Below are 23015 nucleotides of genomic sequence, written 5' to 3' on the forward strand. Positions count from 1 at the left end.
CTGATTTTTTTCCTTCCTTTGAATGTAATAGGCGGCTGATTTCTGCTAGTAGGGAGCACAGAAAACTGGATCTAATCCGCCTATGAGTTTGTGGGAAAAAATCAGTCAATCACCAAAAAAATACCAGCAAACACCATATATCAAGCTAAATCATCACGATGCACCATGTCCACCATTTACTTGCCTCCACTCTTTTAGTGCATCTACCCCCATTTACCATTTTCATTTTTTATTCCCTGCCTAAAGAAAAACAAAACACCTTTCCGGCCCCTTGTTTGCTAGAGGTATGTTGCCGAATCCATACAGATATAAAAGGATCGTACTGATTTTAGTATCAAGAGTCCAGTATAGCATACTAGTACTGCGTACCAAAGTAACAAAAATGGTATCATGAAAGAAGATTTAATATCACTTTCTATGGGTTTTGTGCGGGTCAGTTTTTGTGTTAGTATCGCTTGCATATTTATTTATGAATGTCAATCTTTGTCTATGAATGTCTAGTATCACTTCATCAGAAAAAAGAGCGCTCGGGACGAGGGTGAAATTAATATTAATATGCATTTACGGGATCCATCTCTGCAATGCTCCCAGACCGCCTGAGTACTCCATATACGTACATCCGCGTTCTCAGGGTCCATAGAAAAGCAGATACTCTATAGTAAAGTCCCTCATTTCGGCTCCAAACGTGCTAAAACCTCTAAAGTCGATAAAGCAACTGAAAATATATCTTTCAAAACAGGAAATTGTATTTTTGGGTAAAAATTGAAAATGTTTATATTTAAAAGTTTGAGAATTAGGGCATCTTGAAGTCAATGTTTCTACGAAAATTGTCTAGCTTTTAGACAAAATATTGTAGAACCATCAGAATATCTCCAAAACTTATCAAACTTTCCAAAAAGTAAGAGTATGTAGTGCATAATATAATGTACTAAGGGACCATACGTGTTCTTATAAAGGAATCTGAAGTTCCTTAATGAATAAAACCAGAAAATCACTAAAAAATGATATATTTCTCTCTTCAGCTATAAGTAAAGTCTATGAAAAATGCTTGGATTTTGGAAAACTAAGACTCTATACAAAGCTATGTAATGTATCTATCATATACTGTGTGGAAAAGCTCTTTGACTTATTTTTGAGGGAAAGGCAGACACCTTGGCTTGACATTGAACCTCATTTCGACCATTTTATAACCTTTAAACGGCAATAATTCCATAAATACTTCAAGGATTTCGATCAAAACATCCTTGCTTTGTAAGCACAAACGTCTTATATCACTTGATACCTCATCCATTTTTCTATAATCGATATACATCCAGCAATAGACTATTTTACTATTTGCGATAATCTAGCTGTTGAAGTCTTGTAAATCCATTTTTTTTTTACATTAATTTTGTGCGGCAAACTTAATTTCTTTTTTTTTGGATTATATTTCTATAGGTCTGTTCGGACGTTTACCTGGTTCTGATCATAATAGCAGGAATAATTAGTTCGGTCAATAGACAATTTGAAAAGTCGATATTATTCTCTTAAAAGAGCGTCACTATTTATTGATTTTTGCATATATGGAGCCTCTCGTAAGAGAAGTTCTTTATATAACGAATATTTTTTATTGACAAACTATTTCCTCTTTTTTGCTTGTCACAGGCTAACTGTACGCTTGTTTAAGCTTACTGTGCTTAAAAAAAACTTCTCATCCACGATCCGACGTCTTTCGTCTCGTAGCTCCTTCCACAGTTGTAGATTTTCTCGTACATCTCTGAGCATACGAATACGATGCTCCAGATAAGGTTTCAAGAAGCCAGCATGGAACATGTTTGATAAAAATATATCTTAAAAAAGAAGGTTTATTTGTACCCGGCATGGCGTCTTGGTTGTGTAATTTATAGACATGTAATTGAAAGTAAACAATGCAGGCCATGCGATGTTTGATCTACCTTCTATTAAAGATAGTCACTATTGATTCGAATATTTTACAGAACAATTGACTTTTCAAATTGTCTAATAAATTTTTCAACTTTAATTAATACTCGAAAATTACTGGCCACCACGAAGACGAAGGACCAAGTGAAGGGTAGACTCCTTTTGGATATTGTAGTCAGAGAGCGTGCGACCATCCTCAAGCTGTTTTCCGGCGAAAATAAGACGCTGCTGGTCTGGAGGAATACCTTCCTTGTCCTGAATCTTCTGCTTGACGTTGTCGATGGTGTCGGAAGACTCAACTTCCAAAGTGATTGTCTTGCCAGTGAGTGTCTTGACGAAAATCTGCATACCGCCGCGGAGACGAAGGACCAAGTGAAGGGTAGACTCCTTTTGGATATTGTAGTCAGAGAGCGTACGACCATCTTCAAGCTGTTTTCCGGCGAAGATGAGGCGCTGCTGGTCTGGGGGAATACCTTCCTTGTCCTGAATCTTCTGCTTGACGTTATCGATGGTGTCGGAGGACTCAACTTCCAAAGTGATAGTTTTACCGGTTAAAGTCTTGACGAAAATCTGCATACCGCCGCGAAGACGAAGAACTAGGTGGAGGGTGGATTCCTTCTGAATATTATAGTCAGAGAGCGTGCGGCCATCCTCAAGCTGTTTTCCGGCGAAAATAAGACGCTGCTGGTCTGGAGGAATACCTTCCTTGTCCTGAATCTTCTGCTTGACGTTGTCGATGGTGTCGGAAGACTCAACTTCCAAAGTGATTGTCTTGCCAGTGAGTGTCTTGACGAAAATCTGCATACCGCCGCGGAGACGAAGGACCAAGTGAAGGGTAGACTCCTTTTGGATATTGTAGTCAGAGAGCGTACGACCATCTTCAAGCTGTTTTCCGGCGAAGATGAGGCGCTGCTGGTCTGGGGGAATACCTTCCTTGTCCTGAATCTTCTGCTTGACGTTATCGATGGTGTCGGAGGACTCAACTTCCAAAGTGATAGTTTTACCGGTTAAAGTCTTGACGAAAATCTGCATACCTCCACGGAGACGGAGGACCAAGTGAAGGGTCGACTCCTTTTGAATATTATAATCGGAAAGCGTACGTCCATCTTCAAGTTGCTTTCCAGCAAAGATGAGACGCTGCTGGTCTGGAGGAATACCTTCCTTGTCCTGGATTTTCTGTTTAACATTGTCGATAGTGTCGGAGGACTCTACCTCCAAAGTAATGGTCTTGCCGGTGAGTGTCTTGACAAAAATCTGCATTTTATGTATTTTGTTTAAAATAAAACTTGTGTGTGTGTGTGTGTGTGTGTGTGTGTGTGTGTGTGTGTGTAGGCAGGTGAGTGTGTGTAGGAGGGTGAGTGTGTGTGTTCAAAGGAACAAGATGTGGATGGGAGAAGAAAGAGGGAGTAAAAGCGCCTTTTTATATGTGTTGACTGCGTGCGCCAAGAGTTTCCTTTCTTAGAAAAATGTCAGTTGACACTAGAATCTGCCAGAAATGACCAAATTTGTGAGAGCAATTTGAACTCAGGCTACACAAGGCCCAGATTTTTGGACTTTTGTAGAGCAATTTAAACTCAGCAAATATACATAGCCCACAATTTAGACTTGTGGTGTTGCATCGCCTCCCACAGTAACTTGTGGTCTTTTCCGATCCTCAACGCCATTCAAGCTGGTTTCGGCTTTGGACAGCAAAAATAGGGCAATATTCCACAATCAAACCAAGTGACATTCGTCATAGACTCAATTGACACTAGCGAGTTGATTTTCAAACAGGGAACGGGTCGTTATATTCTGCGGCAGCGTCTGCAAAAGATAAAGATATACCTCCGGGTCATTTTTTTTAACATTCATACTTTAAGGTCACGATTGTCTGTTCCTGATATATGTCTATCATTATGACACATGAGCATATTACATTCTTCTTGCGTTATTGTGAATAATGCTCTACATTCTTTCAGTATTTGACTACTCATTCTGAACAGCCTCATTCAGTTGAATTTGAAAGTTTCCATACACTTTTAAATTGAACTGCTGAATGTGTTGATGTGACGGGAGAGTGAACAGTGGCCTACTAAGATGTATTTCACTGAGGACTTGTATTCTATTTCAATTCATTCGACCTTGAAAGACCTTATCCTACTACTTGGTTGAGTTCCTGAAATTTGACGACCCTTTTCGACATCATACTTCTTTAAAGGACTGCTATCGCCTCTTCCTCACTTATTGGTTTTCACTGACCATTTGTTTATTAAGACGATTCTTTAGAATCGATCAGGTAATCTCAGTGGGGTTCACCTCTAGAGAGTTGATAGAGCAGAAGGTGTCTTTGATCTATTCTCTTCTCGCCATCTATTTACTTGCTTGCTTGTGTGAATAGAAGAGCTGTCTCTCATCATAGTAAGCATTAACTTTGCCCATAATTTCTTCAACTTTTCCTCGTAAACGATGCTAGTGAAGACTTGATCCTTGTTATTGTTGTTCCCCTCAATGATGACGGATCTTATCTTTTAATTACTAGCATTAGCAGTCCTAATTGGCTTAATGTTTTCTAGTAGATACGTTTTCTCGTCCGTCAACCAAATAAGGATCCTCGAAAAGTCCTTGTCTATTTAGAAGCAAAATTCATCGGCCCATATAGTTCTCTCCGAGTCCACCTAACTCCCCTTTTTTTCCTGGAGAAAAGCTATCCATGCTCCAACACGCCTTTTTTCCATAACTGGGACACTACTAAAAATCTCATTCTTGTGGAGCAGTGCCTGGCTGAACTTTGGCTGATAGGCATAGGAGTGTCAGCGGCGATTTTTTGACGTAATTAGGTGGAGTCTTGGTACCGAAAGGTAGAAAAATGGGTCTACAGCTAGAAGGTTTTTGGGATCTCAGTGCTCTCCTTTACCTATTTCTTGATCACTTGAAGGACTGTTTGAAGCTTTTTGCAAGCTTGCTAGAAAGAGCGCTGGTTTCGTAGGCATTCAGTGATCCCACCTTTCTACTCGCAGAAGAGGTGTTTGACGTCTTGAAAAGCAGTCTTAACTCGTTTAATGTGGCTTATCAAGGATCTTTCTGGTTAGCCAATTCTGCCAGGTCTGGCATTTAATTGTTCAACTTAACGTTCGCCTTCGCTGAAGCCAACAATCCGACATGGCGCAACCAATCGAGCGCAATCAGGATGCTACAGTATATGTCGGCAATCTGGATGACCGCTGCACCGATGCCTTGATTTGGGAACTTATGGCACAAGCTGGACCCGTTGGTAAGCTTTTCATTCGCAAGTATGTGGACATTTACATTAATAGATCACGTCTAAAGTTAGGCTAGTGATACCAAATATCATTTTTTTTGTACCTTGCGAATAGTCAATGTGCACTTGCCAAAGGACAGGGTAACACAAACGCACCAGAACTATGGTTTTTGTGAATATGTTTCTGAAGATGATGCCGACTACGCTTGCAAGATCCTTAATCAGGTTAAACTCTTTGGAAAGCCACTCAGGATCAACAAAGCAACATCAGACAAAAAGAATTTGGATGTAGGAGCATCGCTGTTCATTGGAAACCTGGCGCCAGATGCAGATGAGACTTTATTGAGAGATACGTTTAGTGCATTTGGAACGATTGTGGGACATGCTAAAATCGCGCGTGACTTAGAGACTGGACAATCCAAAGGCTATGGATTTGTTAGCTTTGACAACTTTGAGAGCTCTGATGCTGCTATCGATGCCATGAATGGCCAAATCCTAGCTAATAAACCCATCACAGTGAGCTATGCATATAAGAAGGACGGAAAAGGAGAAAGGCATGGATCCGCTGCAGGTATGCTTTCACCAGTTTATAGACGCAATGTTAGCGGGGGGGGGGGGGGTTTAAGAATTGATTATAGTACTGACCTTTATTTTATTTTCAATATTGTAATCGTCCAGAGCGACTTATTGCTGCACAAGGAAGAAAAAATCAACCCGCTATGCCCAACCGTTTGTTTGCGGATATTCCAGGAACAGGACCTGGAGTATTTACGCCGACAGGAGCAAATGCTACAGGTATTGCACCTGTATCTCGTCCTCCACCTTCATTTTCACAAGCATCACTCTCACAAGGACACCCAGGCATGCCTCGACCACCTGCTCCTTACGGACAGCAGCTTCCTCATCCTCCGCGGTTTAGTGGTTCAGGACACCCTAACCACATGCAACAACAGCCACAGTACCATGGAAGCAATGCTATTCCATTGGGTCAACCTTCAAGGCCACCGCCTTTTGGCGCGATCCATCCGCCAGGTAGTACTGTCCCGCCGCCTCCTGGTATCTATGCACCTAATCCTAATCACCCCCCGATGATGCAAGGCGCACCACCGCCAGGATATCCTCCGATGCAGCAACCAGGTTATTTAGGGGCACCACCTATGCGCCCCCCAGGAAACTACACGCCCTATGGAGCACCGCCTCCACCACCACCGCTACAAGGATACCAAGGCTTTCCCGGCCAGTAGAATCATTGCAGCATTGCATAAACTTTTGATTAAAGAGAATAAAAAGACATACTAGAAAAAATATAGCCTTCATGTCCCATTGTGTATTCGCTTCGCCTATTAAGGATTAATTAGACGGTATGGTCCCTTAAAATTTTATCCAAAATGGATGTGCTTTCGCACGATATGGATGGTACATACTGATAAACATTCAACCATCAGATCAATAATACATACAAATAATGTCTCCACATCATGGGCTTCCAAGTCGTATGTCCCATCTCTAAGATAGGCAAATAAACAAGTTGGTATAGTCCTGTCGAAATGAAGCGTAGGCGATATTCTTAGACACATCCTCCACAAAGTGGCCTCCCCGCTTTTTACCGAAATGTGTAATAAATCTGCAAAAAAAAAAAAAAAAAAAAAAAAAACATATTCTTTCATTATGTCCACCGCATCTCTCATTCAAGAATTTTTCCCATCTGCAAACCAAAGGTTTGCCGTCGTGGGGGCTTCATCTAATCGTACCAAGTTTGGCAATAAAGTCTTATGTTGGTAAGGGCAGACACAGCGTTACCATGTATATGCTGATATGTGCGAGTTCATTAAATAGTAATGAAACAAACACTATCTTTTTTATAAAAAACACTGGTCAGGTACATTAACCATGGCTATACAGCAGTCCCTGTGAATCCAAAAGAGTCTGTGATTGAAACCCTTACCTGTGTCAAGAACTTGTCCTCGTTGCCCGGAAAGCCCTCGGAGTACCATCTCTCGATTATCACTCCCCCTTCCGTGACCAAATTTGTATTGGAGGAGGCTCATAAAAATGGCATTACGCGAATCTGGCTACAGCCGGGTGTTGAGTCGCCTGAGGCATTGGCATTTGCTAAAGATGTCGGTCTTCATGTTATTGCAGGTGGTCCATGTGTCCTCATAGAGGGGATCACGAGTCATCAAGCAAAGCTCTAAAAAGACCATTATCAGATTGTGTCAAGCAATCAAGTAAAAAAAAAAAATAAAAGTTTTGTCAAAAGCTTTTATTATTATTATCAATGAAAATGGAAAGTGGATGAATAAGGCTGTCATTATTATGAAGATCCGATTAAGAAACAGGCACGTCAGTCTCGCCACTAATGATCTGAAATAACTTTGACAGAATTGCCTCATTATCGCGCAGACCTGAGTGCATGTATTCGTTGGTAATCCAGAGTCGGAGGCCTTGAATGCGACTGGCAGTTTTCTCGGAGCACTCACGGGCTACAAACATATCGTCATAGTACATGGCCGCAGCCACAGGGACCGTATTCTTAGCTAGTACCTCAGGATCATACAGCTTTGGCCAAGTATTGCACTTGGCCAAAATTTCGGCACACTCTTTCAACGGTTGAAGCGAAGCGTAATCATCCAGCATCCAGTCAAACATGTGCTCGCCTTTAAAAAATCAGGGATAGCAGATAAATAGCGAGTAAATATACACAAGATCATTCATTATAGACTGCGCAGCCATGAGTTTTTTTTACCTGTAAAGTACACTGGCTTGTCCGAAGTATCTTTCTCAAGTGAGTATTCAAATGTGGATTTGAATTCTTCCTTCAACAGACGAGAAGCTGTCCAGTTGGATGCCACACCTGGTCCGTCATTGTAAATTGCCTCATGCAAGATCACATATATTGGTGGCGTCTGCTCCTGTGATTCCATCTCCGTCAGAAATAAGCTTGAGAGTTCCTCTTTACCGTCGCTCAACGTCACAAATGCCTGCAAACAGAGAGAATGTATACGATCCATACCTCCTGACAATCCAAGGCTGAGACCCAACTGCTGAAACCTGCGTGGGGTGAGGATGCCGCCTGTTGGGAGTCTGACTTCGTTCGTAGCCAAATACTTCATGATCTTCTTGACACGCTTAATGTCCATTGGAAATCGTTTGTAATAGCGTTCTGTATGCTCTATGGCGCTCTTGAACGTTTTTCGATATACGGTCTCCAGAGAATCAAAGACAGGTGGGATACCACCAGTGATGTATGCTGCGGTAACGGACGCTGGACTAAAGGAATGAATGATTGATATCAGTCAATGAAGAGTCGATAATCATTGTCCATTTAGTCCTCCGATTTAAAAAGAAAAAAGAAAAAAGAAAAAAGGATACATACAACAGTGATAAATATGTAGTGATGCAGAATCCGCCAAAACTTTGTCCCAACAGGCTCCATTTTTTTTCTGAATAGTTTGCTATTCAATAAAATCAAGACTAATGTATGTCAGTATAAATATATCTGTTTCTTGAAAAATTCCCACGCTAACTAATAACAACAGCAATAATGACTCAAAGGCAACTTCTGAATGCTCAACATCCTTAACACATACCCAGAAGAGTCTCTCGAATCAATTCAGAATCGCGAACAATAGAGTCAGCACGGAAATACATAAAGTAATCTGCTTGTTCTTGAGGTGTCTTGAACTGTGAAAGTCGCTGGACAGTCATTGGCGTTGACAATCCTGTGCCACGTTGGTCCAGCAACAAGACATTATATTTCTTTGCGGCCATCTTAACCCAGGCACTAAATGGCGCATTATCATCAATTGAGCCATAGCTTTTGGTTAAGTGTTTATCGAGAATAAGAGTTAAAAAAAAAGGATTCGCTAGTATACGAGTCATTACGTGTTGTAGTCTGGGGCTTGAAATCCAGGTCCTCCTTGGAAAAAAACTAGCCATGGCATCTTTTCTGCATCATCCTGTCGTTCAACAGCAACAACCTGGCAATAAGAAAACAATTGCGGAGACTATTAGACTTATTTATTTTTTTAGGAACTTTGGGCAAGTTTATATGGCAAACTTACCCTGCGCGCAAAGACAACAATTGTTTGCTTGCTGCTCTGGTCGGTGTGGTTGAGTGGCAGGTCAAAGTAGTAGTCAAAAGTTTTGAGACCATTCGCAACAAAAGACTCAATGGGACCTGGATGAAGATAGCTCCTTTTTGGAGGAGAGGAGTCAGAAGAATTAGAGCTGGTCATGACTGGATGGTTGATGTATGAGGTTGTGGATAAGGAGAAAGTATAGCAGGAGCGAGCAGCACGATTAAATGTGCAAAACACACGAATGCAGCGTCTGGGAACCCTGACGACGATTGGCTGGGAAGGAAAGAAAGCACCCAAAATTTGTTATTGGACAATCGAACAAAGAGACAATATTGCCTTGTCTAATTATAAAAACATTTACACTCTCTAAGTGATGGTATGCGCAGGAACAGAACATTTTGACTAAAATCAATTGAAGTGATTGGTGGAAGGATTAAAAACGCAGGATGCGATGTCATTGCATTTAATATGATGTCATGATGTCATACTGATACTCGGTCATATTAAAAAGACCTGGCTCTCTCTAATCAAACATCTCTTCATTGTTTCATTCACCCTTTCCACTATTCCTATCCCATCCCCTCCCTAGTCCTCTTTCTAATTGCTATCCTTCCGTCTATCTTCTTTAGTGAAGGATCCTTTCGCTCTCATACCCTCGTGCAAACTGATAATAATTATCCATCATGGTTGAACTGACCGCCCCTTCCAAGAGAACCGTCATCCTTTCTCTCACTGCCGTTGTTGGCATTGTCACTGTCTCTTCATTGGCCTACATCCTCTACCGCGACAGCAAGCGCTCCAACTTTTCACATCGTTTTCATACTACCCAACGAAACCTCAATTCACAGCTTACCAAGGCTCAAGGTTCTCTTAAGGATCTTATCGATAACGACCTTCGTCATATCCAAATCCGTACTAAGACTTTGCGCACCCATCGTCTCCATCCTGGCGATGACCACGTAAAGCTACCATCCCTTGGTTTGATCAATGAGGAAGAGAAGGAAGAATTGGGAGATGAAATTGAGGAAACCAAGGAGGAATTGATACAGGAGCGCGCAAAGGAATTCGGTGATCATGCCAATGTACGTCAAGGATACAAGGATTTGGACCTGAAAGTCAAAGCTCTCCACAAAAAAATGGTGAGGCTACTTGAACAAGTGAATAAAGTGGATTTGAGTGAGCTATCTGAGATTGGGGATGAAGCCGGTGGCATCTCGCAGGAGAATGAATCTGAAATCCTTGTTCTCGAGAAATTGCGAAAGCGTAGGAGCTCTATCCTCAGTCAGGTTCAGCAAACCCTAACCAAGCTTGAACGTATCCAAGCAAGCTACAAGGAGAGGATGTTACAGATCAAGGAATATGAAAAGATGGATCGCATTGGTCTAGCACCAGAGGATGATGTGGAACCCACAACAGAAAGCGAAATGATGAAGCAAGGTATCACCTTCGCTGACGTGGCTGCGATGAATGTTCCGGAGCCAGAGGTCCTGGCGCCAACCGAGGATTTGGAAAAGATGAAGCAAGGAATCACCTTTGCCGATGCTGCTAAGCAAAGTATTGAGGAACCAGAAGCCCTAGCTCCTACAGAGGACCTTGAAAAGATGAAGAAGGGTGTCAGCTTTGCTGATGTGGCCAAGCAGAATATCGAGGAACCGGAAGTCTTAGCGCCTACAGAGGACCTTGAAAAGATGAAGAAGGGTGTCAGCTTTGCTGATGTAGCCAAGCAAAATATCGAAGAGCCTGAAGTCTTAGCTCCCACAGAGGATCTGGAGAAGATGAAACAAGGAATCAGTTTTGCCGACATGGCTAAACAGAATATCGAAGAACCAGAGGTTTTGGCTCCCACAGAAGATCTTCAAAAAATGAAGGAAGGTGTCAGTTTTGCTGATGTTGCGAAACAGAATGTGGATAATGTCGAGGAGCCAGACGTGCTAGCTCCTACAGAGGATCTCGAGAAAATGAAACATGGCATCAGTTTTGCTGATGTGACCAAGAACAGTGCTGAAGAGTAGTTTTTCTAATTATAAACTTTCATTTGTTTTTCCTTATTGTACAATTTAAATAAAATAATGTTGAGAAGTGTAAAGCCCTTAATACTATTGTATTTCTATCATGATGAAAGATGTTAACTTTAGATCCTAACGCGTATAACGAGCAGGCTTGTAGATATTATTGCGCCGCGGACGATCTACTATCGGCTCCTCCCTACTAATGGGGGAATCTGCCCTCGAGCGCGAGCCAGCTCGGCACTTCTTCTGATGTCGACTCGTATCACTGCTACCCTTTTCCATTTCCTTTTCTTTCTCTTTTTCCTTCTCTTTCTCCTTTTCCCAAAATCGATCTACCTCTTTGCCATAAAACACAAAAAGCTCCTCGCCTGCTTTGACATCCCTGTTGGTCTGGCAAATAACTTGATTCACCACGCTTCCCGTAATAAAAGTTATGTTGCCATTAGGATCCTCATTCATAAAATGGAAAGGACAATACAGCCGTCCTTTAGGGTCACTATATGGCATCCCATTCTCATCTGTGGCATCCAGGACTGTTCTGCGATACATGATAGAATAATGAGATGCAACCCCAACTCCATCCTTAAGCGAATCGAACTCATTCTCAGTCATAGGGACTCCAAAGTAGAATCCAAGTGGAGTACTCGCTGGAAGATCGATCTTTGCAAACAGTCCATTTCCAGAATTGGGAATAGTCGAGACATCCACACGCACAATGTCATCTAAGCTTGTTGGGACATTACTGAGATCCAGGTCCTCTAGTCTATATTCATCCACCTTTTCAGCCTTAGATCCACTGTCACCCTTGTGTAAGGCATTTTGCGGTATGAAGTTTCGATTTGAGGCCACAATTCCACTCGTCACCACTGCCTCCTTCGAAGTAGTTGCAAAAGCAGGAGTAGAAGAAACAAGCTCTGAGTCCTGAGGCAATATTTGTGCGGGTGTGGATGGCAATGAAGATGTAGTGCTGCTTGCTGAATTTATTTCGAGTTGCTCCAACTTGTCTGCCATCTTAGTTTCTTGATCTAGTGATGTGTAAGGAGCACTGTTGGATGGCCTAGAAATCGTACCCAAGTCCAGCTCGGCTTTGATCTTTTTGAAGCTCCTCAACTCATCATTCAGCGACATTTCTAAAAGCTCAGGACTACGCTTTTTGAAGTCAGATGGCTCTGATTCTGTAACAGTTATCCCAATGAACCTGGTATCGCCGTCATTGGTGTCCATATCTGGGCCTTCTAGAGTAGCGTTAATTGTTGTCGCTGTTATAGATGAGTTCGTTGTAGGCGTTGATCTATTTTCTGCATTTGCTTTCCTGGTTTGCTCCCGCTCCTCCAAAATATGGATAGGCACTGCACCCTCCTTGGGAATTCCAAAGCAAAGCGGCCAGTCATGCTTGATAAGCTTCTCCATCCAGCTATCATATTCTTTTACAGCCGTATCGAAATCTCCTGGTGTATATGCGAGTCGGAAGTGAGTACTTTTGCTTCCTTCGGGTTTGAATGGAATGAAATACTTGTCGCCGTTGTTAGTCAAACAAGCCGATGCTGAGTTCATTGGCGTCTATATTGACCGTTTGAATGAGTTCAAAGCAAAATAAAATGAAAGTAAATATGGGTTTAAACTTTTTTAAAAAAGAGAATATGAAAACGCTCCCTGCCTTCATACCTTGCCAGTAAACACACGCGGCAAGCCTTTTTCAGCACTAAATTTGCGATCCAGAGCAACTGCTGCATTAATCAGTTCCTGGCGGGCTGCCGTACGATTAGGCATGGATCGAAGCGCCAGAAACATTATATAGGGCTGAGTATGCCACCGGGGTTTAACATTTGAACGTGGTGGCGCAATACGTCGCGTATATGTTCCACCTGACGAAGGGATGGAATCTAACGCCTGTGAGGGAAAAGTTGATGATGTAGCTGTTGTAGTTTTAGGAGTCGGTTTGGGGGACTTGTCAGAATTTGTTGTGTTTGTTATTATTGTAGATGTTGGCGGCATTGATTGTTTTAATTCTTCTGTTGATGAAACTTCTAAAGGCGTTGAAGTCCCTGGTGCAGAATTCTCTTCTTTACTGTTCTGACTGAAAGTAGGTGGACTACCATTGTATGTGGTTTCAGTAGAGACAATGGGAACAATGGATGACTCTATTGAGCCAGGAGTAGAGGTGGTGGATGCGCCTTCACGCTGCGCTTCTAAAGAGGATGATGCTTCAGGCAAAATCATGGCCTTGGGCAATATCGAAACAAGCAATGCGACAAGAAGCAACAAAACCATAAAAAAGAGGCTCCACGCTTGTTATTGCAAGTAGTGTGACTGGTCGTTAAAATTAATTTATTTTATTTTGTATCCACTAATCTGTCGAACCAGCTTAAAGGAATCTTTGTGCAAAGCCTTTGTAGTCATAGGCGAGTCCGCCTCACCTAGAAACTACCGCGGTCAAACCCATAGGCTAGAGTATAAAAACCAAAGAAACTTCCTTCTTAATAAAGTCTTCAGTTTCCCCATATGTCTTGTTCTTCACCTGCAGATCATCTTGCCATTTATCTTTTCCCCCTTTTCACAACAAGCATTTGTCTTCCGGTAACTCAGTTTGTAAGCTCACCTATAAAGCTCCCATCTTCTCTTTTGACATCCTATGGCGCTGTTTGTAGTCAAGGTTATTTGCCTCTATTTTCTCTTGTTAATCTTGTTGACACTCTTTGTCCTGCCTTTTCCTGCTTGTGTCTATCTTTCTGTCCCTTAAGCGAAGATATACCTATTTTTTACAACAATACCACCAAACCAATTCATTATAGATTAAGATATGTGGGGTATATATGTTGTCTAAATAGTCCTCCCCACCAAAAAACACCATCTAGACCAAGCATAGAAATAAATAGATCAATCAAGAAAGCACTGTCAAGCTAATACTTACAACTTTTTTAAGACGAATGTGTATTATCCTGCGTATATCTGTTGATATACGGTTTTAAAGTTAGTCCAGAAATTCAGGGGCAAAAGATTAGAGGGGATACAGGAGACGAAAATAAACATACTGGCCAAGGTCCAGACCCAGGACCTTGATACTGTCGGCCCCGCATCCTCAAAGGCTGACCGCCTTGCCTGAATGACACTTCAGACCTTAGTGAGGTGATGCTTTATACCGCCTACTGTGCTCGCAATGCGGTTCGGAACCATTTATCAGCAAGCTTCCTTGACGCAGTTCAGCTCCTCCATGTTGAATGTCAATAATTGGAGTGTGCGGCCGTCGGCCCGAATACTGCCTCTTAACACGTATCCCCTTTCGTCGTAGTGGTTGGATCGAAATCTTTGCTTTAAAACCGACGCAAATGTATTTCATTTCTTGGTTGTTCGTCATACGCGCCTTGCCCTTGAAACCTCTACTACATTTCTCGGGTCTATTTCTTCCAATATTTCCAGTATCTGATATTAGCATCGTGACAAGCGTACCAAGCAATGAGAGCTGCTATTGCGGGTTTGGGACGGTAGTGTAGTTACCTAGAAATATGTTCCTTAAAGTCTCGTTACTCAACTGTAGTTACAAAAGAGCTGAGATTATTATGGGTCCATGTCTAGGTGGGCTAAGTGGCATTATGGTACGACCACTTTTCGTGATATCGTTCAGTCATGTAAAGTCCTCAATAGCGCTACGGCTCTCATCGATATCAACTAATACTGGGCTGATGAGATTGCCCTTGTTTCTCTGGATCTCGGCCTATACAAATAATGTATATAGGTGAACATTAGTAGGACACTGCAAGTTGAAAATATGTGCAGGCCCTTAACATTTGAAGCACTTTTATCTCCTTGTGAAGCTCAACGCAGCCATCTCTAAAATGTCTTTTAATCTCCAAGCAAAGCTGAGTGGCTACAGACTGAGCCAAAAGTACTGCTGGGAGTTGATTTGAAACGGCCGTACCGCCACAGGTCGGAGCGCCAGGGCCTAAATTGAAGCCTTGCAACATCTGGAGGAACAAGCTCTAGGCTTGTTTTTTTTTTGGTACTTTGATTGAAATTTCCATTGTACAAGTAGGAGACATTGCTATAAACTCAGCCCGGATGAACTGTGTTGTTCCTTTGCCTCCCTCACCAACGTCTCGAACTCCTTCTGGAGTGTCCCTATCCCGAGCTACTGCTTTGTCGGCTATCGTTGCAACATGTTCCGGAATGTGAGGGCAGATACAGCCCAAGGTTCCTCGATCATCATCTACAGGACCTGAGGTAGCTCCTTCTATATATCGGCCAAGCAACCTTTGCCCTCTTTTCTTTATCTGGGAAGCAAGGCACACAACGTCACGAACGCTCTCAAGTGCAGCTGATACCTCGGCATCGTTTCCTTCAAGTGCATGGCCGAAGCTAGTACCACCAGGCGAACCCATGTAGAAAAGAAGGGCACAGCAGCAACCGTCTTGAACAGATGAACAGATTTTCATCCTCCAATAGGAACGCTGGTAAGGATAAGGTTTGAAGAAAGTAGCGGCCTTTTTGATCTACTCGATTGTTACTTCTGCACTTTGTAGAAGACCTTTTCTACCACACCACATCAAGTATCAATAGCACTTGTAGTTTCTCTATCCGCTCTGAACGAGGACGTTACCCTTTGTTGTAGAGTTTGCACATGAGCACTCTTTGATTGACGAATTAAAACCAATAAAAAATTAATTGTTACACTGTTATACCGCCGCCTCCACATAAAATGCGCCACTATTTTATATATTATACTGCTGTACGGAACGGAGGGAACTTTTCTTAAAAAAATGGAATACAACTCGCAACGCTTTCACAGTACGACCAAGAAAGACTGGCGAGAGCAATGGCAGTAAGTCCCGTGGAGGCAAGGGCCATGGTATGCGAGAAGTTAGTCGAGAAAGAGGTATGTGTCGAAAATCGATAATATCAAAAGTTTGATTGTATATGGATAGGTTCTAATCTCTTTCGTTCTTCAAAGTTCGCGGTAAAGTCGTCCGAAGAATCTGAAGTAGAGTACTCCGTTGCCGCGGATGTAGAGAGGGGCCACCTTCAGTCATGTTCATGCCCCGACTATGTCCGACAGAAGATCCCTTGCAAACACATGTATTTAGTGTCAAGGATTTACGACGGCTTCGATGTTCAATATGCCGCTGCTCCTTCGCACTTTGAACATCAGAACAGGCACTTAGAGTTCGACTTAGGGCCTCCTCTCGAGAGCTTTATCTCACCAGTTTTACTGCGTGAGCTGGATATGATGAGAACAAAAGAGAGGGAAGAAAAGAAGAGAAAAAGAGAAGAAGTCACCACCCAAGCGTTTGAAGAGTGTGAAGAAGAGCTTATGGTCCTGTGGAAAGAGCTGGGCCGTATAGTATATATAATAGGCAGAAAAGAAAGTGCACATTGAAGGATATGCAAGACTCAATAGCAGAACCGAGGAATGTAATCCGTACAATGACAGCGAGAGGTGTTCAAGCACCTGAACAAATTGACTATAAAAAGTAACAAATCAGCTGATCCCTTTGTTTTTGGGCCAAGATTGTGCTACACCCTCGCCGCTGGGTGACGTAATTGGGCCAAGATTGTACCGTTTTACCTTCTCTTGAAGGCCATTTAATGTGATAATGAAGAGCAACTCATGCGAGCTGATCTGGATTTGCTCTTCACCAATATTGCTTTTCTTTTACATCTCCTTTTATTCCTCGTCATTGATGCAGCAGGCAAACGGAACATTTGTCTGTACCTATACAGGCTGTGGTGAAACATTCACCGTGTTATTCGATTGGACTCGTCATGTCCGCAAGCATGCGCTTCAAGCGTCCATAAGGTAGTCTCCTAAGCACATTTGGTTCTTTTTCAGCTCGGAATCGCTTACCGAATAAAATAATAAAAAATAGGAAAAAGAGCCATGAATGCATCAAAATATTGCAACAGCTCAAGCTTCTTATCTTTTCTTTACGATATAAAGTAGGCTAGCCGATTCATCAGGGATCACACAAAATAGAGTTGCTCAAAGTCAGGCACCATCAGTGACATCCACTTCAGTGAAACTACCACAGGCAGTAACTTTAATACCATCAACAGTTACTGGACATGAGGCGCCTAAAACCTCGACTTCGGCCAACATATTATCCACGGATACGACATCAGTTCCTCAAACAGAAGTACAGAGTATACAACACAATGGATCTTTATCTATGATGACTGCGGAGAAAGCAGCAATCCGGGATTCTGCTTTTGCAACAAATACGACTAAAAAGAAGCGCGAGTATCCTGATATTACTGCAACGGCATTGACTATGAGAAAGGAGACTCAGGCTGATATTAAAAGAAGTAAGGCTTCAACTGGGGCTTCAACAATAAATGGATGGCGGACGTGGTCACCTATTCCTTCAAAACCGACTTTACGCACACAAAGCCCCGACCAGCTACTGGAAGGGACAGAAGAGCTTGCGGACAAATCAAAAGCTTCAATTGACACTACAACAACTTCAAAGATGCCTATTTTACAAAAGGATCTATCACAGTCCACTCTAAACTTTGTGATAGTGCCTTCACCAGCAATAGCTTCTCCAATTAAAGAGCCTTCACCAGTCCTCAAGTCAGTTGGCGTCGTGGAAGAAGAAGCGCTAGGAATGGACTTAATGAGACCTGTATCAGTAGATTCGGGGGATTTGGCGTTAGAGGCAAGCCCAACAGAAACATCGCTCTTTGTAGAATCATTATCATCAACGCTGATCCTTGACCAGCCAGCGTCAACTGTCAATACCCCCTTATCCCCAAAGTTATCCTTAACACAAGCCAATGAGCCGTCAATATCCAAGACGGAGCCTAATTATAAAGACAGCAATAGTGATATTGATATTGAATCGTTACATGACCAGCCGGTGAAACCGGATCCTGATGTTGAAGATAGTCAAGAAAACGCCCAGAAAAATGTTGTTCGAAGGTGTACTCTGCGGCGCCCAGAATCAGCATCGGGGAGCATTATCTCGGCTACGATAACAAGAGGAAAGGCCAAAGCTCATGGCTTTACCTATGATTGCAGTAGCTTGTTCGAAACAGACACGGATGAAATCAAGCACTATCTGGAGCACCTCATCCTTCAAGGCCCACTCCTTGTATGTAATAACAGACTTTGTAGGATGATGTTTGTATCCGAACAAGAGCTTGCTGATCATCAGCAGCAACATCACAGAAAGCCATCCAGATCATCGGTACCTGCACCAGCCTCGCCAACGCCCTCGTCATTGCCACTATCAAGGTCATCAAGGTCATCAGTATCACCATCTCCGTCAAAAAACTCTATTCAAAAAAAATTAAACCATTCAAAGCAGAAGAAAACACGAATACAATCTGAAGGTGGCAAAGCTGGTACAGTGATCTTTACGGCGACGAAGGAAAAGGCGAAATCGCGGAGTCATTTAAGACTGGTCACATCCGCTTTTGGCAGTCAATTGTCTATGCCCAAAGTCTTGAAGAACCATTCATCTAGCCGTCGATGGAGAAGCCATCACAGTGATGACGATATCACCGAAAATGTAGAATTGCAAGAACCTTTGATTGCGAACTCTAGTCTTGATAGACAGAGTAATCAAGGCCTTCTGCATGTTTATTCTATCAACTGTTAACAAAAATAAAGGAATACACAATACGAACAGCATCTTGTCAATGTTTTTGTGAACAATATTGAAATCGTAGCTGAATGTTATTTTTAATGAAGTTTCAAATAACGTATTCTCAGTTCCAGATTTTCTGCCTGGACTCAGTACTCTCGAAAATGGAATCATCATGTGATAGAACAGTGCTGCTACCCTCACGAAGGCGCACATAATCCCTCAGCATCTCATTGAAACCTCCGATGTACTGACTCTTAAGATACTCAGGAACTCCAGCAGGCCATTCATGATCACGGCTAGTAAAGCTGCTCTTTGAACGGACAACATCCTTGATGCGTCCATCAAGGTACGGTGTAATCGTATGTTCGTTTTTGATGTAATCCATCAAAGCCTCATCCATCAACTTGAAATTGAACACTCGCTCTCTAGTCTTGGGTTCCAAAAGATTATCTCCGCCTCTAAGAATAAAATCAAGGGTAGCAATCCAGTATATCTTCGTCTTCTTGATATCACGCCACACCCTATCAAAGCCTTGAATCTCTGCCTTGATCAGATGTGACTCTGACAGCGGGCGTGACGAATCGTATGTGAATCGTAAGCCACTAATCTGAATGTTAGAAGTAAGCAGCTTCTGACTTTTCTTATTTCGACCGGAAGAGATCGCCTCCAACAGGTCCAGAATCTCTTCTCCTGACATCTGCGTCTGTACAACGCGGTTACCAAACGGAAAAGTAGCTGTAACCATCTCTATTGTGATATTCCCTGCAGGAAGTCCAGCGCGGATACCACCACTATTGACAAATGCAAAATCAACCCATGGCCGTTCATCCTTGACATCTAAGCCATTTTTACTGTCATCTATCGTTGCAGTGCGCGCGTGCTGCAGCATAGCATCCGCAACCATATTGCCCATAGTACACTCTCGCTGCTTACAACTTTGCTGATCAAATTCTTGTGAGGCTACTCCTAGAACGGTTTCACCCCATTCTTCGAACTCTTTGCGCCAGCCATCGATACGCTCCAGCAAAAGGGCATTAGGGACAATCGAATTCTCCACCAAGACAGGAACACCTTTCCAGCTTACAATCTTGCCATCGGAGTTGAAAACCACATCTAGATGACCGATATATCTACCCCAACAGAACGCCTAATGCAGTTATCAAATGCAATGCGGGTTAACAGTAAGCTACTGTATCAGTCCCAGATCCAGTTTTTTTTTTTTTTTTTTTTTTTTTTTTTTTTTCATTGGATACAACATCTCACCTGTACAATCAAGGTATTTTCGCCCTTGAGGTTTTTAATAACCGTGGGATAAGGCCCCTCGTACATCTTGTTCTTTGGATCGCCTAGGTACGAATGACTGTGGCCCCCAACAATCAAATCAATTCCGTGCGTCTTGGCTGCGAGTTCCATATCAGGGCCATACCCATTGTGCGAAAGACCCAAAATACGCTTGATGCCCTTGGCCTCGAGCTCATCGACATATCTTTGCACTGCAGGAATTGGATCGGTAAATGCAATAGTTGGACCTGCATTTGAAATATCACCAGTAGTCTAGTATAAAAAGAAAGGATCACCATCAGTACAGTATGCTGTTGGTATTCCTCGTTTATGACGACGCAAAAGCCTACATTTGTAATGTATCCGATCACTGCGAGCCCAAGGTCCTCAAAAATATGGTAAGGCTTGACCCACTTTTGGAGTTCTGGGTTCTTGGACAGGTCAACATTGGCACAGACGATTGGGAACTTGAGTTTGGACCAAAAACGACCTAGGTTGGCTGGCCCATTGTCCCACTCGTGATTGCCAATAGTCGTAAGGTCATAGCCTAGCTCGTTCATGACTTCTGCCGTGACATTTCCCTAAAAACAATCAAGATTTGCACCTAGGTGAATACAGTGTTAATACGGAGTGATTTCATTTAGTGAAGCAGTTTGTACCTTGTAGTAGGAATAAAAAAGCGTGCCCTAATAAAAAAAAAAAAAAAAAAAAAAAAAAAAATTGGCCATCGCCCGTAAATAAAATAAATCATGGCACACCCAACAACTTTTCGAAAGACCAAAATCTATCACTGCTTAGAAACTCACTTGAAACTAAACGGTGAAAGATAGGAGCATGTATACAAGAATAAATAGGGAAGATAGACATTATCAATATGCAGGCACGATAACGCGTTATTTTATTTCTTACTCATAATTTTTCAATACCTCGTCGCCTCCATCCAAAAGTAATGAGTGCTGGTTCTTCTTACGGAGATCCTCAATCACGGTTTTGTGTCTAGCTGTGCCTCCGTAACAGTGACCCGTGGCAATATCCTCTTTTGTGCAACTAACGCCGAACTCGTTGGCAGGGTCGACACGCGAGTGGACGTCGTTGGTATGAATCACAGTCAAATTCAGCCAACCGTCGCTTGCAGATTTAGAGGCTTGTGGCAAGGCGGAGACCGCCGTTACGACCAATGATGCCACCAAACAAATGAATGGAAACGTGAGGTTCATTTGTTTGCTAGGCACAACCGCCACCACATCAGCCTTGGAGAGAAGACGCATGAGCACCAAAAAAAAAAAAAAAAAAAAAAAAAAAGTTATTCTATACTTTGCTGTGCTATGCCTTAGGTAGTTTTAAAAAAAAAAATACAACAGAGTATGATTGTGTTAGATGAATGGGAATCTGTGAAATGTGGAATCTGTGTCCTGGCTAAAAAAAAAAAAGAGATGGGCCTACGGTTTTTCACAGAGGTTGGTTAAATTAGTGTACATTTTTTTATTTTTAGGAAACACGCGCCATCCAAAAGACCCTGAGCAGGAAGCTTAGCAAATATTAGAACTATCGACATGAAGTGAAGGCTTTGATTTATGAGCATTCGGTATTTAGAGATTTAAGTAGGCTCGTTCCCAGCCCCTTCACTTTAGGTGACTCAAAAAGGAAATGGAATTTCCTGTCACCTTTATAAAGTGAAGAGGGATGGGAACGAGCCTACCTACTGATACAACACAAGTGCAAAGAAGGGTATATGCAAGATAATTTCCTTTTTGGACACGCACCGACCTGTGAATTGTAAAGATCAAGTCTTCTAAGATTTGCTGGGTTTTTTTTGGGGGGAGAGGGCACAATGACATTGGCATGGCCGCGGAGAAAGACATGTGGTACATGGGCTACATGTCCAGTTTTTTTTTTAGTGATTTGATGAAAGATAAACTTCTTTGATAAAGACAAAAGCTCATATATTTGTGGGGTAGAAAGAAGGGAAAGAATAGATCAGGCTTGTATTGATTCATGCATCGTTCTTTAGAATGGTTCCACCTCACTCTCTGATCCTTTGTACATTACTTGTAAGCAACAAATGAATCGACTAAGCAACTTACTCCACATTGAAATGAAGAGTGGTTTGAAATAAGGTATCTTCTAGTCGCGTATGTTTGGCACCCTGCCCTTCAGTTTTCTGTCGTCTGAGAACCATACCCCATGATCTTTTTGTTTTCCATATTTCAGCCACATGTGTCTGTTCTTCGTTTTAATGCAGTGTGATATTATATCCATTGTTGCATTCCCCTTTATTACTTCATTTTACTATTTTTATTCGTTGTAGAATCAAGATAAGCGATATCTCGGCAACACAAACGAGACAAAGCGTTGTACACATTGAATAAAAGGCGAGATTGGGCTACCATCCTGTTTTATGGACATTTGGTACATGATCAAGTTATTTAAACTAAATGGAGCGATTGAACTGATCTAGTGGCTGATTTTACATTTCATCACCTAAGATAGAGTTGCAAGCCTATTCAATAAATACATGGGGTCGCGTCCAGACATAAATATCAACATTTTAATAGCAAGGTAGCGTAGTAACCTCATAATAACAATAGCAATAAAAAATATTAAAGAAAGGAAATCAGGCTTGCAATGTTGGGCTTCCGGAATTGAAGGGGTTCGAAGAAGATAAAGAGACTCTAGCTACTATAATGGGGTACAAGCTGAGCAGCTGGCAAGATAAAAAAAAAAAAGCTGATTGTGAACTATTAAAGATGATACAAATAAGAGGCCTGAGCATTCTGCATGGAGGTTTGTCTGGCGTTCCAGTGCACGAGCAACAGCCCCAGTTTGGGTTACGCCTCCTTTTCCTTTTTTTTTTTTTTTTTAATTTAACGACTTAGTGAATATTTACGAAGAGCAACTAGAA

The 23015-nt window shown here is 42.2% G+C and overlaps 11 protein-coding genes across 11 annotated transcripts; 5 read left to right on the top strand and 6 right to left on the bottom strand.

Annotated features, from left to right (window-relative positions):
• Positions 1–1607: 1607 nt before the first annotated feature.
• Positions 1608–2727, bottom strand: BCR41DRAFT_354685 (ubiquitin-related domain-containing protein; the record flags this gene model as incomplete). The annotated part of the gene is made up of 1 exon (XM_022024362.1): positions 1608–2727. One exon carries the CDS (start codon positions 2722–2724, stop codon positions 2035–2037), a length of 690 nt encoding a protein of 229 aa, XP_021880806.1. The 3' UTR covers positions 1608–2034.
• A 96-nt stretch (positions 2728–2823) lies between these two features.
• On the bottom strand, positions 2824–3269 carry BCR41DRAFT_354687 (hypothetical protein). The gene has a single exon (XM_022024363.1). It carries the CDS (start codon positions 3105–3107, stop codon positions 2928–2930), a length of 180 nt encoding a protein of 59 aa, XP_021880807.1. The 5' UTR covers positions 3108–3269; the 3' UTR covers positions 2824–2927.
• A 1789-nt stretch (positions 3270–5058) lies between these two features.
• On the top strand, positions 5059–6402 carry BCR41DRAFT_371167 (hypothetical protein; the record flags this gene model as incomplete). Its single annotated transcript, XM_022026575.1, has 3 exons — positions 5059–5170; positions 5274–5729; positions 5837–6402. The coding sequence occupies 3 exons, from the start codon at positions 5059–5061 to the stop codon at positions 6400–6402; spliced, it is 1134 nt and encodes a 377-aa protein (XP_021880808.1).
• A 424-nt stretch (positions 6403–6826) lies between these two features.
• BCR41DRAFT_396818 (CoA-binding protein) lies at positions 6827–7353 on the top strand (the record flags this gene model as incomplete). The annotated part of the gene is made up of 2 exons (XM_022028842.1): positions 6827–6936; positions 7038–7353. 2 exons carry the CDS (start codon positions 6827–6829, stop codon positions 7351–7353), a joined length of 426 nt encoding a protein of 141 aa, XP_021880809.1.
• Positions 7354–7405: 52 nt separating this feature from the next.
• On the bottom strand, positions 7406–9515 carry BCR41DRAFT_354691 (prolyl aminopeptidase). The gene is made up of 6 exons (XM_022024364.1): positions 9223–9515; positions 9044–9138; positions 8749–8942; positions 8535–8613; positions 7905–8428; positions 7406–7815 (listed from the first exon to the last, which is right to left on the bottom strand). Exons 1-6 carry the CDS (start codon positions 9394–9396, stop codon positions 7487–7489), a joined length of 1395 nt encoding a protein of 464 aa, XP_021880810.1. The 5' UTR covers positions 9397–9515; the 3' UTR covers positions 7406–7486.
• Positions 9516–9790: 275 nt separating this feature from the next.
• BCR41DRAFT_354693 (hypothetical protein) lies at positions 9791–11330 on the top strand. Its single transcript, XM_022024365.1, has one exon. The coding sequence runs from the start codon at positions 9924–9926 to the stop codon at positions 11250–11252; it is 1329 nt and encodes a 442-aa protein (XP_021880811.1). The 5' UTR covers positions 9791–9923; the 3' UTR covers positions 11253–11330.
• On the bottom strand, positions 11329–13493 carry BCR41DRAFT_386900 (hypothetical protein). The gene is made up of 2 exons (XM_022027846.1): positions 12915–13493; positions 11329–12809 (listed from the first exon to the last, which is right to left on the bottom strand). The coding sequence occupies exons 1-2, from the start codon at positions 13467–13469 to the stop codon at positions 11379–11381; spliced, it is 1986 nt and encodes a 661-aa protein (XP_021880812.1). The 5' UTR covers positions 13470–13493; the 3' UTR covers positions 11329–11378.
• A 154-nt stretch (positions 13494–13647) lies between these two features.
• On the top strand, positions 13648–14177 carry BCR41DRAFT_354695 (hypothetical protein; the record flags this gene model as incomplete). The annotated part of the gene is made up of 2 exons (XM_022024366.1): positions 13648–13678; positions 13699–14177. A coding segment is annotated over exon 2 (217 nt), but the record flags the coding sequence as incomplete, so codon positions are not given.
• Positions 14178–14871: 694 nt separating this feature from the next.
• On the bottom strand, positions 14872–15625 carry BCR41DRAFT_396822 (hypothetical protein; the record flags this gene model as incomplete). The annotated part of the gene is made up of 3 exons (XM_022028843.1): positions 14872–14961; positions 15119–15189; positions 15274–15625. 3 exons carry the CDS (start codon positions 15623–15625, stop codon positions 14872–14874), a joined length of 513 nt encoding a protein of 170 aa, XP_021880814.1.
• Positions 15626–16822: 1197 nt separating this feature from the next.
• On the top strand, positions 16823–18872 carry BCR41DRAFT_354698 (hypothetical protein). The gene is made up of 2 exons (XM_022024367.1): positions 16823–17040; positions 17182–18872. Exons 1-2 carry the CDS (start codon positions 16838–16840, stop codon positions 18842–18844), a joined length of 1866 nt encoding a protein of 621 aa, XP_021880815.1. The 5' UTR covers positions 16823–16837; the 3' UTR covers positions 18845–18872.
• Positions 18873–18904: 32 nt separating this feature from the next.
• On the bottom strand, positions 18905–21396 carry BCR41DRAFT_323363 (Metallo-dependent phosphatase-like protein). Its single transcript, XM_022021514.1, has 6 exons — positions 21040–21396; positions 20920–20925; positions 20773–20799; positions 20464–20694; positions 20096–20386; positions 18905–19979 (listed from the first exon to the last, which is right to left on the bottom strand). Exons 1-6 carry the CDS (start codon positions 21379–21381, stop codon positions 18954–18956), a joined length of 1923 nt encoding a protein of 640 aa, XP_021880816.1. The 5' UTR covers positions 21382–21396; the 3' UTR covers positions 18905–18953.
• Positions 21397–23015: the final 1619 nt, after the last annotated feature.

Source organism: Lobosporangium transversale (assembly GCF_002105155.1).
Source record: "Lobosporangium transversale strain NRRL 3116 chromosome Unknown BCR41scaffold_21, whole genome shotgun sequence".
NCBI lineage: Eukaryota > Fungi > Mortierellomycota > Mortierellomycetes > Mortierellales > Mortierellaceae > Lobosporangium > Lobosporangium transversale.

Coding starts and splice junctions, on each gene's coding strand:
- BCR41DRAFT_354687 (XM_022024363.1), bottom strand. CDS start 3,107: ATGTTAAACAGAAAATCCAGGACAAGGAAGGTATTCCTCCAGACCAGC.
- BCR41DRAFT_354691 (XM_022024364.1), bottom strand. CDS start 9,396: ATGACCAGCTCTAATTCTTCTGACTCCTCTCCTCCAAAAAGGAGCTAT. Junction 9,139..9,222: donor TTGTTGTCTTTGCGCGCAGG/GTAAGTTTGCCA, acceptor TCTTATTGCCAG/GTTGTTGCTGTTGAACGACA. Junction 8,943..9,043: donor CAAGCCCCAGACTACAACAC/GTAATGACTCGT, acceptor TGCGCCATTTAG/TGCCTGGGTTAAGATGGCCG.
- BCR41DRAFT_354693 (XM_022024365.1), top strand. CDS start 9,924: ATGGTTGAACTGACCGCCCCTTCCAAGAGAACCGTCATCCTTTCTCTC.
- BCR41DRAFT_386900 (XM_022027846.1), bottom strand. CDS start 13,469: ATGATTTTGCCTGAAGCATCATCCTCTTTAGAAGCGCAGCGTGAAGGC. Junction 12,810..12,914: donor CGCGTGTGTTTACTGGCAAG/GTATGAAGGCAG, acceptor CGGTCAATATAG/ACGCCAATGAACTCAGCATC.
- BCR41DRAFT_354698 (XM_022024367.1), top strand. CDS start 16,838: ATGAAGAGCAACTCATGCGAGCTGATCTGGATTTGCTCTTCACCAATA. Junction 17,041..17,181: donor GCGCTTCAAGCGTCCATAAG/GTAGTCTCCTAA, acceptor TACGATATAAAG/TAGGCTAGCCGATTCATCAG.
- BCR41DRAFT_323363 (XM_022021514.1), bottom strand. CDS start 21,381: ATGCGTCTTCTCTCCAAGGCTGATGTGGTGGCGGTTGTGCCTAGCAAA. Junction 20,695..20,772: donor TTTTTTATTCCTACTACAAG/GTACAAACTGCT, acceptor GATTGTTTTTAG/GGAAATGTCACGGCAGAAGT. Junction 20,387..20,463: donor TGATCGGATACATTACAAAT/GTAGGCTTTTGC, acceptor TTTTTATACTAG/ACTACTGGTGATATTTCAAA.